This window comes from Nipponia nippon, unplaced genomic scaffold (genome assembly GCF_047370975.1).
Source record: "Nipponia nippon isolate SJK-2023a ecotype South Korea unplaced genomic scaffold, ASM4737097v1 scaffold_7, whole genome shotgun sequence".
Lineage (NCBI taxonomy): Eukaryota > Metazoa > Chordata > Aves > Pelecaniformes > Threskiornithidae > Nipponia > Nipponia nippon.
The window spans coordinates 17641979-17654663 of record NW_028262391.1 but is presented as its reverse complement, the minus strand read 5'-3'; the positions used below and the strand labels follow the sequence as shown (position 1 = coordinate 17654663).

Genomic DNA, 12685 nt, shown 5'->3' with positions numbered 1-12685 from the left:
AACTGCTTTCACTGTGAAGGCACACTAACATAGGAAGAAAATGAGAAGTAGGTGAACTAAATAAAAACATAATATTAGAAATGAAGGGAAAGAAAAAAAGAAAACAAAGGAGAAGAGAGGAGGAATGAGAGAGATATGAGATGAAAGAGAAAAGAAATAACCTGACATGAATTGAATAACTGTAACAGGTACTGAGTTAAAACAAAGAAGGGTACAGAGAATGCAATAGACGTCTGAATTAGTAAAAGATTGAGATGTCAAATACAAAAAAGTCAGACAAATGAAAATAGAATACCACAGGGGGGTGGTGGTGGTGGTGAAGAGTAATCAGAGCAGCAAAACTATCTTCCAAAGTAAAATTTACTACTATAAGGAATGCTGACTTGGACATGATAGGGCATGAAGGGTGTTATGTTTATTCACACTTTCTGTGTTGTATTGTTGAGTTTTGTCAACAGAGATAGGTGTTAATTCACAGGGCACAGTTGGGACACTGGATGCGTTATTGTTATTTATAAACGTGATTATTTTCATTTTTAATAAAAGAAGGGGAAAATTACATGCCTATTGACTTCTGAAGAAATCGGGTTTTCACAAAACATGCATTCAGTCAATTTTATACTGCATTCAGCATTCTCTGACCTTTGATAATTCATGAGTGCTGCAAAGTAGAAAATTTCTGAAATTGTAGATCTTTAAAATCCGATCAAGAATAGATTAAGGGTCTGCGTCCTGGTCTTGGTCAGAATTTGGGCAGAGGCATCACAAGAATTCCTACCAAGATGCTTAGGAGAGTGATATTAACGATTAGTCCCCTCAGACTCAGAATAAATCAGTATCTTGGCATGGTGCAATGGAGTGTTATGCTAGCCCTTTTAATAGTAACTGAGTTGTAAAACTAAAGGTATAGGCAGATATGAATAATATTCTTTTTCCATTTTTTCAAAGAAACATTAGGACAGTTCGGCATCTGAATTCCATTCAGTTTCAATGAAAGTTGACACGCGAAATGCCTTCAGATATGTGCAAATGTGTAAATATTAAGAATACTCAGTATGTAAGATATATTAAAATTCTGCCTAATGATATCTTTAATGTATTTTCAAGTGAATAGAGTATCTTATTCATGTCTTGCCCTAATGTATTTTCTACATTTATATCACTGTTGGGTGATTTAAATTTCAGTTCCAGTTGCGCAGTCTGAAAGAGTGCATGGGATGGTCTTACCTAGAAACAGGAACACAGTATTAGGCACTCTTTTGCTTTTTGTTTTGGCGACTTGTCAACTGTAGCATTTGCTTCTCCTTAGTCCTACTGCTGTTCCACTTATTGTGCTGAAGCACGTTATGTCTCTGTGCATTGACTCTCTATAGATTTCTACTGTTGTTGCAGGCAGTGCTGCATTTGAAACTATGCCATACATGTATGACATAAAAGGGACGGTGACAGATTAACAGCTGCAGCTTATTAAATAGCCTCCTTTAGTTTAAAGTTTTCAAGTTCACTATGTACTTAGGTTTCCATGTGAAAAATAACTGAAAAATATTTTCAGGAACCTGACCTACTAGAATTGAACATTACGCATTCTCCTTTTTTATTCTAGGGAATGAAGCATTGTTCTGAGATGCCTCATTTCCATAAATGCAGCTTTTGGAAGGCGATAAATATTTGGATTTATCAAGGCAATACTTCTATTATTTTGTTTATTAGACCTCTCAGGATATCTTTGCATTTATTTATAATTTTCTTCAAAACTCTATAACATTTTTAGCTACAAAATTTTCATGAGTGCATGCACATTGAAAAATATATATATCTCCTCTCTTTGTACTCTGTACAATAAAGATACTCTGCAGCTCCTTTTTATTTTCAAACTGTTTTAAACATTTTCAGTTATAACAGTATTTTTGACAAACATGATCTGACAACAACTGAACAGTTTTTAAATCAGCATGTATGTCTAAAATCCTGACATACCTGGCTTGCAGCTTCTGCTTTCAGATCTTCATCTGGATCTATGCCAACTCTGTTAAAAAAAAAAAAAAACCAAAACAAAGACATATGGTAATGGTCTGATGTATATGAGAGAGCTTTGAAGGGTAGAAATGTTTTTTCTTGTGCCACTCATTTCCTACTAGGTGAGAAATGCAGAGAGAAGAGCTGGCAAAACATTAAGATCACTTTTTTAATCAATGAAGTTCCTAATAAGTTTTTAGGAAACTTGAGATTCTTTTTAACTGCCACTCATAACACCTGAGACTAGATCTTTACCCTGGCTCTGATCCATATCTGGGGAGAGACAATCAAGTCTCTAACCTGTGCTATGAAATCCTTAATTACTGGCAGAAGAGTTGTTGAGGAGGAACTGGAGTTAGAGAGGTATGTGGGGGATGGGACTGTCGGACGCTGACGTTTTGCGACTGTGCTGCATTATGGATAACTTGGAGCGTCTGGAAAGGGTGCACAAGGTATGGGGAAGCAAACCAGAGGGGAGAGGAGATTCTAGTGGGTGATGTGCAAGATGATGAGAACCTGGGTGGCATTTTACTAATATGGACAGGAAAAAAATACAATTGGCTGTTAAAAGCAATGTGGTGGAAGAGTTGACATATTTTGAATATGGCTGATACTCAGAACTGAGGAGAAATGCAACTGAGAAATATTATGAGTTGAATGACAGAGGCTTGTGCTGATGTTCATGCCAAGAAAGGAAGGAGAGCAGTGAGGGATGGTGAATAACAAACCTTCCTATCACCAGAATCTGAAGCCCACAGCTAGGGTGATCAACAGCCCCCAAAAGCCTCACAAGGTCCTACGTAGTATCAGGTCCATCAAGCTAATACAGAATTCACTGATGCGAATAAAATGTACTCTTTCACTATATGTTCATTTATGGCCACTTTACTGTTTTTCTCACAGTCTTCCTTCTTGAGTATATTTTTGCTTTTGGTAATAACACATCAAAATAAATTTAAAATTAACAATTACATACCTCAGCATTCTTTCCTGTAAATATGCACACAGTCAGAGACAATGACAGGAACTCTATGCAAAGTAGATGCTTTTTATATGTAAATATTGAATGGAAGAGAAAAAAGACATTTGTTTCTATCATAGCTCTTGAGCTTCAACAAATCTTAGTCTTTCAGGCATAAATATTTCTACCTTTTATTAAAAATAACAATCCTGATGCTGACCCAACAAGGAGACAGCAAGAATAGCTGTTTCTTTTCTGGTTTTTTGTCCTGTTGTTCTTTAAATTGCTAGAAAAAGCTTCTGATGACACTAACCTATTCATTAGTTTGGAGTAAAGCAAGTTAGGTATTTTCCATTTCATTAAAATGAAAGCATTTACGTGGGAAAAGAAAAAGAAACATTACATGGAGGTTTAACCATCTGTCTGACGTTGGATTTCTTATTGTCATGTACAGAACAGTGGTGTCTAGGGCCTTATCTGTGCTTGGCATTGTAAAACTAAGCAGTGTGAGACAGCCCTGCACTGCAGAGTGTGCAGTGTAACTACAGCGGGATGTGAAGTTTGAAACAATGGCACAAATGCAGGTGCGATGGTCCCAAACTCATAAAATAGGTCAGAATCAGAAAGAGAATCTGTCTCCTAGATGCAGTTACATGCCCTGTTTATTAGACTACGCTTATTTGCTAGATGTGTTCACTGACAACACTACTTGACCAATACAGCAATATACCAGCAGTACAATAGTTAAGGGTCTGCACACTTCTGGAAATAAAAAAATTCAAAGCATTTACGCATGATAGGTGCAGCTGAAAGGCTACAGCACAAACTTCCCCACGCTCTCTTCTCCTTAATGAGCTTGACTTGACCTCAAAGAATCAGTCTCCTGGGACAGAAGTAATTTAGCCTTCATGCAGTTCTGAACTTACTGGGGTTGAGAAACTGCCAGTTCTGACTGATTGTGTGTGTTGGAATTGTGATGCATTTATTATAGCATGAGCTAAGACAACATAAAACATTTCACCCGGGACTAAAAGGACTGTAATAGCAAATGTGAACAGGGTAGGCAATGGGCCCAATAGGAACCAGAGTTTCTGGCTGTAATATTGTTTCAGTAACAGTGATATAACTACTAACTAATCACATTGACAACAGGAATCCACTGGCATAGAAAAAAATCTGGATTTATGGAAATCACTGCATGTATAATTTCTAATCCTTATAGTTACAGAGATAGCTAGCTGTTTTACCTTGTTTATTCTGCAGACAATAGATTATTATAATATGGCACATATGAAGATACTCACATGAAATCTTAACAGGAGTATTGCATTTAAAGCCAGAAAAAAACAGCAATAAATATTTAATGAAACCACACTTCTGTCTTCGATTTTTCACATATGAAAAAGAAAAGAAGGCTTCTATGCTACCTGAATGCCACAGAGCCACAGCTGATCCTTTCCTTTGGTCTGGTCTCCACTCTTGTTTAAAACACAGGGTCAGATGCTATTAGTGTTTTTCTGATGGAATAGTATCTCGCTACTGGAAGTTAGGGTGGATAGCACAATCTTGCCTATGGATTTAAAGTCCCTTGGGAAGAGGACCCGATCATTCTTTGCATTCTGTGGGAGAGTTTTTAATGCATTAAAATAGCAATATATTTTTGTAATAATTTGAACATTAGCAATTTTATGAAGTATGCACTAAGCAGACTCAGTTCAGTCAGTTCTGAAACTAATTATTTCATATCCAAACATAGGCTTGGGAGCCTAATATCAGGCACCTAGCATGGAAAATCACGGTCTGCTATAATTAACTCTGATATACTTGACATGAACTAGAATGCTATTTTTAAATTGCAAATGTTGAAAAAACAAAGCATAACAAATTATGAGACAGTCAAGACAACTGAAATTAAGCACAGATATGCACTTCAAGTTTACATCCTTGACTTCCTCAGAAGACCTGCTAAGTCTAATGCTACTGCCACTAGAATTTACAACCTTAAAATTCGTATAAATTACTATGAAGGCCTCTAAGAAATACTCTATTGTTAATATTTGTATAAACATCTTTCCCCTTTTAACATTCTCAGTTTTTCATTTCTGTGAGAAGATTTAATGGATGCTCAGAAAAATATTTTCTTAGTATTTTTTCTCCTTTCTTGCTGTCAACTTTCTCTTTTCTCCTGTTATCTTGTTTTACTACTTGCAGCCTCCCTTTTCTGTCCCACTTTCCTGGTTGCTCTCTACTCCTTGTTCATTTTATCTTGGCTCTTCTAAATATTATATGCTTTTATTTCTGCCTTTCTATTTTTGCATTTTTTTATTCCATACATTAAACGTTTAGAATGACTTCCATAAAAAACAAATGTAATGACTTTTTAATCATATCTGTATTGCAGTGGAGTTTATCTACTCTATGTATTTAATCTAAATAGTTAGGCTTTAGTAATTTCTTAGATTCATATGCCCTAGATATGAAGGAATTCAAAATCCTGAAAGCTGCTCTGTGGTGGTGTTCTTTCTTTGGGTCTTTTTTTTCAGGGGGTGGGTGGGTGTGGTTTTATGTTTTTTAAATAATGGCTGGATCAAAACCTGGATTCAGAGATGGTTCAAAGTTGCTATATTCATAACCTGGAAATGAAGCTTGTGACTTCAGCCAGTCTCTAGCAATTAGGCCTAAGCGTTGCTAGGAACTGTGCATTAGTCTGCAGAAGTACCCTTTACAGTTGACGGTATTTAAATCCCTGTGTGCTATCAAGTGCAACATTTTTTTAGCAACAGTCAGAATGCATTTGTCACTGAATACAAAGCAGTCGATAACATCTTTTCTTATGTAGTTTGAAATGAAAATGGATGGAAAGATAAATCCCAAATTGTCAGGGGAACCAGTAGTAAGAAATACAATACTGATACCTGGAATACAGAGTAGTAAATCACTATTCAGGCATTGCAAACTTTTAATTCCCTCACTTCAAATCACCACAAAGTCAACACTGTAGGATAAAATCTCTGCTTTCTACAGTGAAGAGACAGAAAAACGTATAGACTCATGTCTTCATGATGATCTAGGCATGCAGAACAGAACTTTTGGTGTCTATACTTACAAGCGTGATTCTCAGCCCTCCCTCACTTTAGGTGCCAGGAAGTCTGTAAATAGAGACATTTTTCTGAAATCTGAATTCTAATTACTGAAATTCTACTTCTAGGCCTGTATAGGTTTTCTGTATTTGCAGAATGGAGCCTGGTTCATGCAAGTTGAATCTTGCTTGCAGTTCCACCTAGTCTGGTTTGCACCGACCACACACACCGGTTAGCTGTGCTCCAGATGAAGCAGCCAGGACTGCTTTTATTTGAAAACGTGTCCTGAGAGCACGTAGTTAATTCCATCCCCTTTTTATTTAATGACTGATCAATTTGAGTGTCCTGCAAGGAACTGGGAAGCCTGGTTTCATCAGTCACCTCAAACTGAGGTGATTCCACACCTCTTGGAAGCACCATAAATACTTGTCTGAGAATGATATGGGTGGTGTCACTATCCCCTGTCCTGCTGATGTCCTGTTGTATCAAGCATCTTTCAACTTCAAGCACCAATGAAGCCCCAAGAAACAGTTGTTTATATGTGTATTATTTGATGCAGCTAATGATTTAATGAATAAAACATCAGGCTTGGGAAAATTTACAAGACAAATGTCTCCTAATTTGAGTAACGATCTTCCCTGATCTAAGTGTATGATGGTGAATGGGTACCTGATGGAACACGGTATTACAGAGCTGTCACATAAAGGTCGGAATTAGCCATGTCTCCTCTACTTCCTTTTCTAGATCAGCGAGGAAACAAAGGCAATTCAAGAGGTAAAAAGTCTGGCATGCCTTTTGGTTTCTGGCCTCATACTATAAAATGGCGATAATATTTCCTCCACCCCACTGCTCATCTGTTTTGTGTATTTAGCTTGTAAGTGCACATCCTTCAATTACGTTTGTACAAAATCTAGCTTAGCAGAGCTATGATTTTGTTTAGACCCCTAGGAGCGCTGCCGTAAAATAATTAATAACAACATTGGCTTCTCTGCTTGTCAAAGGTTTTACTGGAAGAACTCACCTTCTCAGTGCAATTGCCTCAGCCTTCCACTGGCTGTCTCATTGCAACTAAAACAGTCTTTAAGCTTATATCTCAAAAACTGCGCATACCAGGAAGGGTTTTTTGAGTAAGTGATTTATAACCCAGTTTTCAAAGATGGCCATTAAACAGCATTTGCAACAGGAGTCTTGAATATTTTTGCATGAATAAATCTGAAGCTTGTAGCTATCCATCATCAGCATCTTGCATTTGGTACAGAATTATTAACTGTAAAGACTAGAAACATGAGCAAAATCCAAAAAAGATTGCTTTGCCATCTCTAATAAATCATTACAATTGAAATTAAAAAACCTTCAGGATAAATAATGATTGCTCAGGCCATTATTCTTGTCCATGTGGCAGTAAGTGTGATGTGTATTCCTAACAAACTGACACCTAAAATCTGCTTTTGCTTCTAGATTGCTATATTGCTGCTACATACTGCTATTGCTGTGGACTGATGCTGTCAAAAACATCTGCTTTTTTATAGTACAATATTTTGATTGACATAAACCCCATGGAGAATTATGGCATGGGTATAGATCTTCAAAGTTCAGTTCAAGCTGATTTTGTTAATAAATGAAAACACTTTAAGGCAAGAATAATCACTTGTGTCTCACAGCAGAAAGAACAAATCAGTTTAATTTCATGCTGAGAAGGATTAAAATAAATTATCAGGTAAATAATGCTTCCTAAACGGTTATGACAGCTGTTTGTCATGGGGCTAATGCTTTCTCTCTTACATACACAACATACTGAAATAGAACAAAGAGTATGATTCTACACCTGTAGAATCATGTGAGTAAGAGATAAGTGCTGCCATAACTTGACTTTTGAACTTGTAATTTCATAAAACTGGTAAGATAATTTTTTGGGAAATGCTACTGCAAAATATTAGCCCTATGGTCAAGGTCTACAGACCATTTTTGGTGGACATATGGAAAACTACTTGGTTGCAGAGCTGGCAATTAAGTTAATATGATAACTGTATAAATGCCTTCCAAGTAAAGAAGGGCTGCAATGCATGAAAATAACATGTAGATGCAAATAGAAGATAAGGCTGAAGAAGGAACTGTAGTGCTCTATAAGAGATCCACAGGTTATAGTCTCTAGATGTGATCTTAAGTATCAAAAAGATTGTGAAATTGCAGATAATGTCACTGCATAAAATTTTACCAATTGCTTCCTCACAGCTGTGCAGCTGTGTGAAGTAAAATGCTAAAATTTCAAAACAGATGATGGCTTATGTTTACGTTCACATCATGCACTTATGCGGATAGTAACTAGAATGATGAACTGGATCTTTAGATATCTAGTATCTGATTCTCTATCCTGTTAATCCTATTTTATCTTGATATCGGGTGGGCGGCTAAAATAGCTTGGTCACTTTGAAGTAACAAGGTACATGTGTATGGCAGAATACAATATCAGATGTCTTACAATCATGACAGCATGGCACTCCAGCTCAGGAGTTCTGAGAAGCAGTGATTTACATCCCTATAATGCTTCTGGCACTGGCAGTGGATTATGAATGTCATTGTGCAATGTGAATATACCTGTAGGGAGGAATCGGGCCTCTTGCTTAAAAATATGAACCAAAGTTGAATAAAATGAGCGTCATTTAACTTCTGTGGAATTTTTAGAAATCATCATTTTTAGTAGTATCTGTGCACGTGAATAGAATTGGAATAAAATCAGCATGAAGGTTGGCAGCAACCAAAATAATGTGAACTTGTGTGGCGACAATGTAAGAACTGGGACTTGTATTCATGTTTAAGGGAAGATCATTGTAGTAGATTCTCAATCTAGAATAAGCAGTGTTTGTTATATTGTTCATTACATTATGACACACAGGCTTGTTACACCGAAGATTACCAAGTCTAGCTGGATGGGAAATGCAAGTTCTGTGTTTATGCCCACAGACACAGTAATTGCATGTATGACATTGAATTCCATGTCAAACTGGAAAAACAGAAGCTACTGACTCTGCCAAACGCACTCTGCACACTTACTTTTCCCTAATGGCATACTACTTATAGCTAACTAAGCAGATCTAACTTGCAGCACATTGCTGCAAGTCACTTCAGGACTTTTTCATATTCAGGCAGTGGGCTGCATATGATTCCCATTTTAAAGCTTGATTCTGAAAAACGTAGGGTGAGACCATTTTACATTTGTGTATATATGTACATGTGCAGTCTTTTGGGATCCAAACTCACAGTTGCTTCCTGCCACAGATACTAAGTGAGTGCGTGAGAAATTTGATTTCTGTGCTTTCTCTAGAACTGTTTTCTTGGACTCCACAAGAGTTGCCCAATTAAATATCTTCAATATGTGGCCCACAGGCAGCTAGTGAAACCCATGGACCCTTGGCAGCAATGTTAATCATCCACTCAGGACATCAGCAGATCAGCACTATTCTGCTTCTTTTCTGTACTGATGTCTCTTCTGTGAAACTCTCCCTCACTTCACTTTTTCTCCCCCTTCATTTTTGGTTTTCCTATGTGTATATGCTTATAATCATCTGTTGTTCCCATATCTTTCATTGCACTGTGGTATGTGGTACAGCTATCACCTTCTACTTTGCTGTTTATAGCTCTACTTTGCTGAGTCACAATTCACTTGTATGTTTTACTTTTCTACTCCTGCCTTAGTGAGAAGAAAAGCCTTTCATAAAATGGTATTTTTAGTAGTCCAAATTTAGATTAATAAACTTTCTGTTTTAAAGCATGTGGAAAACTCCACCACTCTTCACCCTTTTTTATATCCTTAAATGGAAAATGTGTATCTCGGATACAATTGTTTTTCTAGGAACCTGGCAACGTTCAGATCCCTCTGGCAGTTTGACAAAGCTTTGTTCTGTTCCCCATTCCTTAGTAAGGACTGCACTGCATGTTGTGTGCTTGTGTGTCAGCTATTCCCCTCCCCCTGCCCCAAAAGAGCAATTTTTCTGCATCCTTCCTATTTCTAAAATGCCTCCCGTGGTTTTTGTGTAGACCCTGAATTGCAGTGTGAGGGGAGGCTTCCACAAGGTGCTCAGCGTGGGCCTAACCGCTCCCATGCATGCCAACGTCACTGGTGTCATTGACTTCAAAAGGAACAAAGTTAGACCAGCACCGAGTGTTTCCAAAAAGCCTTTCCTTAATATTTTTGCCATCTCTCAGCATTCCTGAGCTCTACAGGGATGTGGCGGTCATTTTAATTTTCCACTTATCATTGTACTGGCATCACTCATCTGGCGTAGGTTTCATTAACAGATTGCCTGGTAAATGGCAATTCTTGGTATTGCTGTCATTTGCTATTTTCTCAGTGAAAAAAAGATAGTTTCATGCAGCTCACTTATGTAAAAACCGCGATCTATAGAACAAGGTGAGCACTTTACTGCCTGCTTTTCGAGCATTTAAATTCTGTCTATAAGCTCCCTCTTGTTTTGAAGAGCAAGAAGAGCAGAAAGTCCAGAACAGTGTCATAAGGCTACATGGCTACAGTCAGTTAATAGTCACTGCCTTTCCCAGTTATGCTCTTTACTTACTGAACAGGTATGTGATTACTTTTAGGCAATTGCATGTAGATTTATGGGCAAACAACGGGAAAGCTTGAAAAGGCTGTAATCCTCCTAAATTTTTATTTTAATCTCAGCTACAGAAAAACCCAAACCCTCAGCAAATCTAAAATTCGGGATAATTCCATTGCTACCAGAAGCCTTCTAAAATGAAACTCTCATGCTAACAGTAGAATATTTAATATTAAAATGTTACAAAATTGTTAAAAATTTGGTTTGTTCTAAATTGGAAAAAATCTGTTCAGACTCAATTGAGATGCAGACACCTCTGGAGAAAAATGTGGTTACAAGGTCACATCACTCAGGAATACTACATTGCAATGAGAGAAACTGAAAAATAATAACACGTGAAAAATAATGTAACTTGAATAATTTTCTAAAACTGCAAGAGAATTTAGACATGAGGAATGTGCATAATAGTAGCTGGGATATACAGTGCAGTTATCACTTTCTCAGTAAGGCTGCATTTTGCTATTTAGTTTTCACCTGAGTTTTCTGTCTTGGATGAGAGGTGGGACTCCTAGAATAAGAGGATCCCTTGATATCATGTTATAGCATTGGTGCAGCATTGACTTAGGAGAAAGGATGAGATTTGGTACCTCTTTTGGCAATAATGAGTTTGTCTTTTGAGTGCCAACCTGGCAAATCCCAACACAGTTGAGCTTTTGAAATATTATTGGATCACAGCACAGAGTGGCAAGGCTATCATGAGGTAACGCTTCCCATCCAAACTCTTTACCCTGTAACTGTTTTTGGGGAAAAAAAAAAAACCCAAACAAAAAAGTTTTGATTTCCCTTACTTTAAGCCAAATGATCTTGTATTTTGAATAGCACCTATTGGGACTGATATCAGCCTACATGTCTTAAGGACAAGTGATCATGCAGAGAGAAGGAGCTACTGGTGATGGCAGGTACTTTTTTGCTTTAACTTAAGATGTTGCAAAATGGAGAGGTGTAGACTCACAAATGCATCTCTGTATCATCCTTTCAATAAGAGGCAGTACACAAAACACAATAGTGATCAGCCTCCACATGCTTTAAGAAATTCAGTATTATTACCATACCTCTCCCCATGCTGTGAGGAAGTCTATAGATCAAATGCTCTGTACACAATTCTGAAACTGTATTAATAAAAAAAACCCCACCTGGACCATTACTAAAAATGCATTTTCAGTTAATGCAAAAAGACAAACACCACTGCACTACAAGAAGTATCATTTTTGCAAATAGCAAATGTCCTAATTGCTACTTTTATGAACTCTATGGAGATGAATACAGCTTTAAAAAAAAAAAAAAAAAAAAAAGTCAGGAATGAGGCCATTTTCTTGGCATCTTACTTAGACTACTAATGAGCTTTGCCAGCCAGGAAAAATGAGAACTGATTTTACAAAAGATCTGTATGAGGAAAAGAAATGGTGCTCAGATGTATTTTGACAATTTCCTACAGATGAGGCTAGTTAATTCTTGGCTCAGAAATAACAGTTCCCTCCAGTGAATCATGTCAATGATTTTTAGAGCAGTAAAATGTTTGTTCTCTGAATCACTTTAGGTGTCCGTTCCTTTATTTTCTTTGAACATAAACAGCACAGCTTTGGAAAGCAGCCCAGGCCATTGTAGATGCATTATATTATTGCTAATGTGATTAACCCAAAGTAAAACAATAAATGCTCCCGAGGCATTAGTCTAAATAATGAGATGACCAACTCTAAGTTCCCTGGGCTCACAGCATGGGGGAAAACATATCATGCACTTCATTTTTCGCTTCAACATTTGAAATTTATCACATAAAGCTGGTACTGGGAGCAGTTCTGTGCATAGCCGTTGTAAGTGAAGAGTAATGCTGGTCAAGCTAAATGTATGCTACAACCAAAACATACTGAGTAAATGCTACTGGCTTTGCTGCTGAGAACTGGTGACAAGGTACCTTGCACGAAAGCTGTCACTGATCTTTCCGTTTAAGCTGCTCTTTTTGCACGCAGTTTGTACATCAGCAGCATTGTTTAAGTTCATATTTAATTCCCGGTTTG

General features: G+C 37.2%; 1 protein-coding gene across 1 annotated transcript in view; it reads right to left on the bottom strand.

Moving 5' to 3' along the window:
- SLC9A9 (solute carrier family 9 member A9) overlaps window positions 1-12685 on the bottom strand; it is a 211681-nt gene that overhangs the window by 57168 nt on the left and 141828 nt on the right. Inside the window, exon 13 of the mRNA XM_087740326.1 lies at window positions 1978-2026. Coding sequence (XP_087596452.1) covers window positions 1978-2026 — 49 coding nt within the window. The remainder of the gene's footprint in view (window positions 1-1977; window positions 2027-12685) is intronic.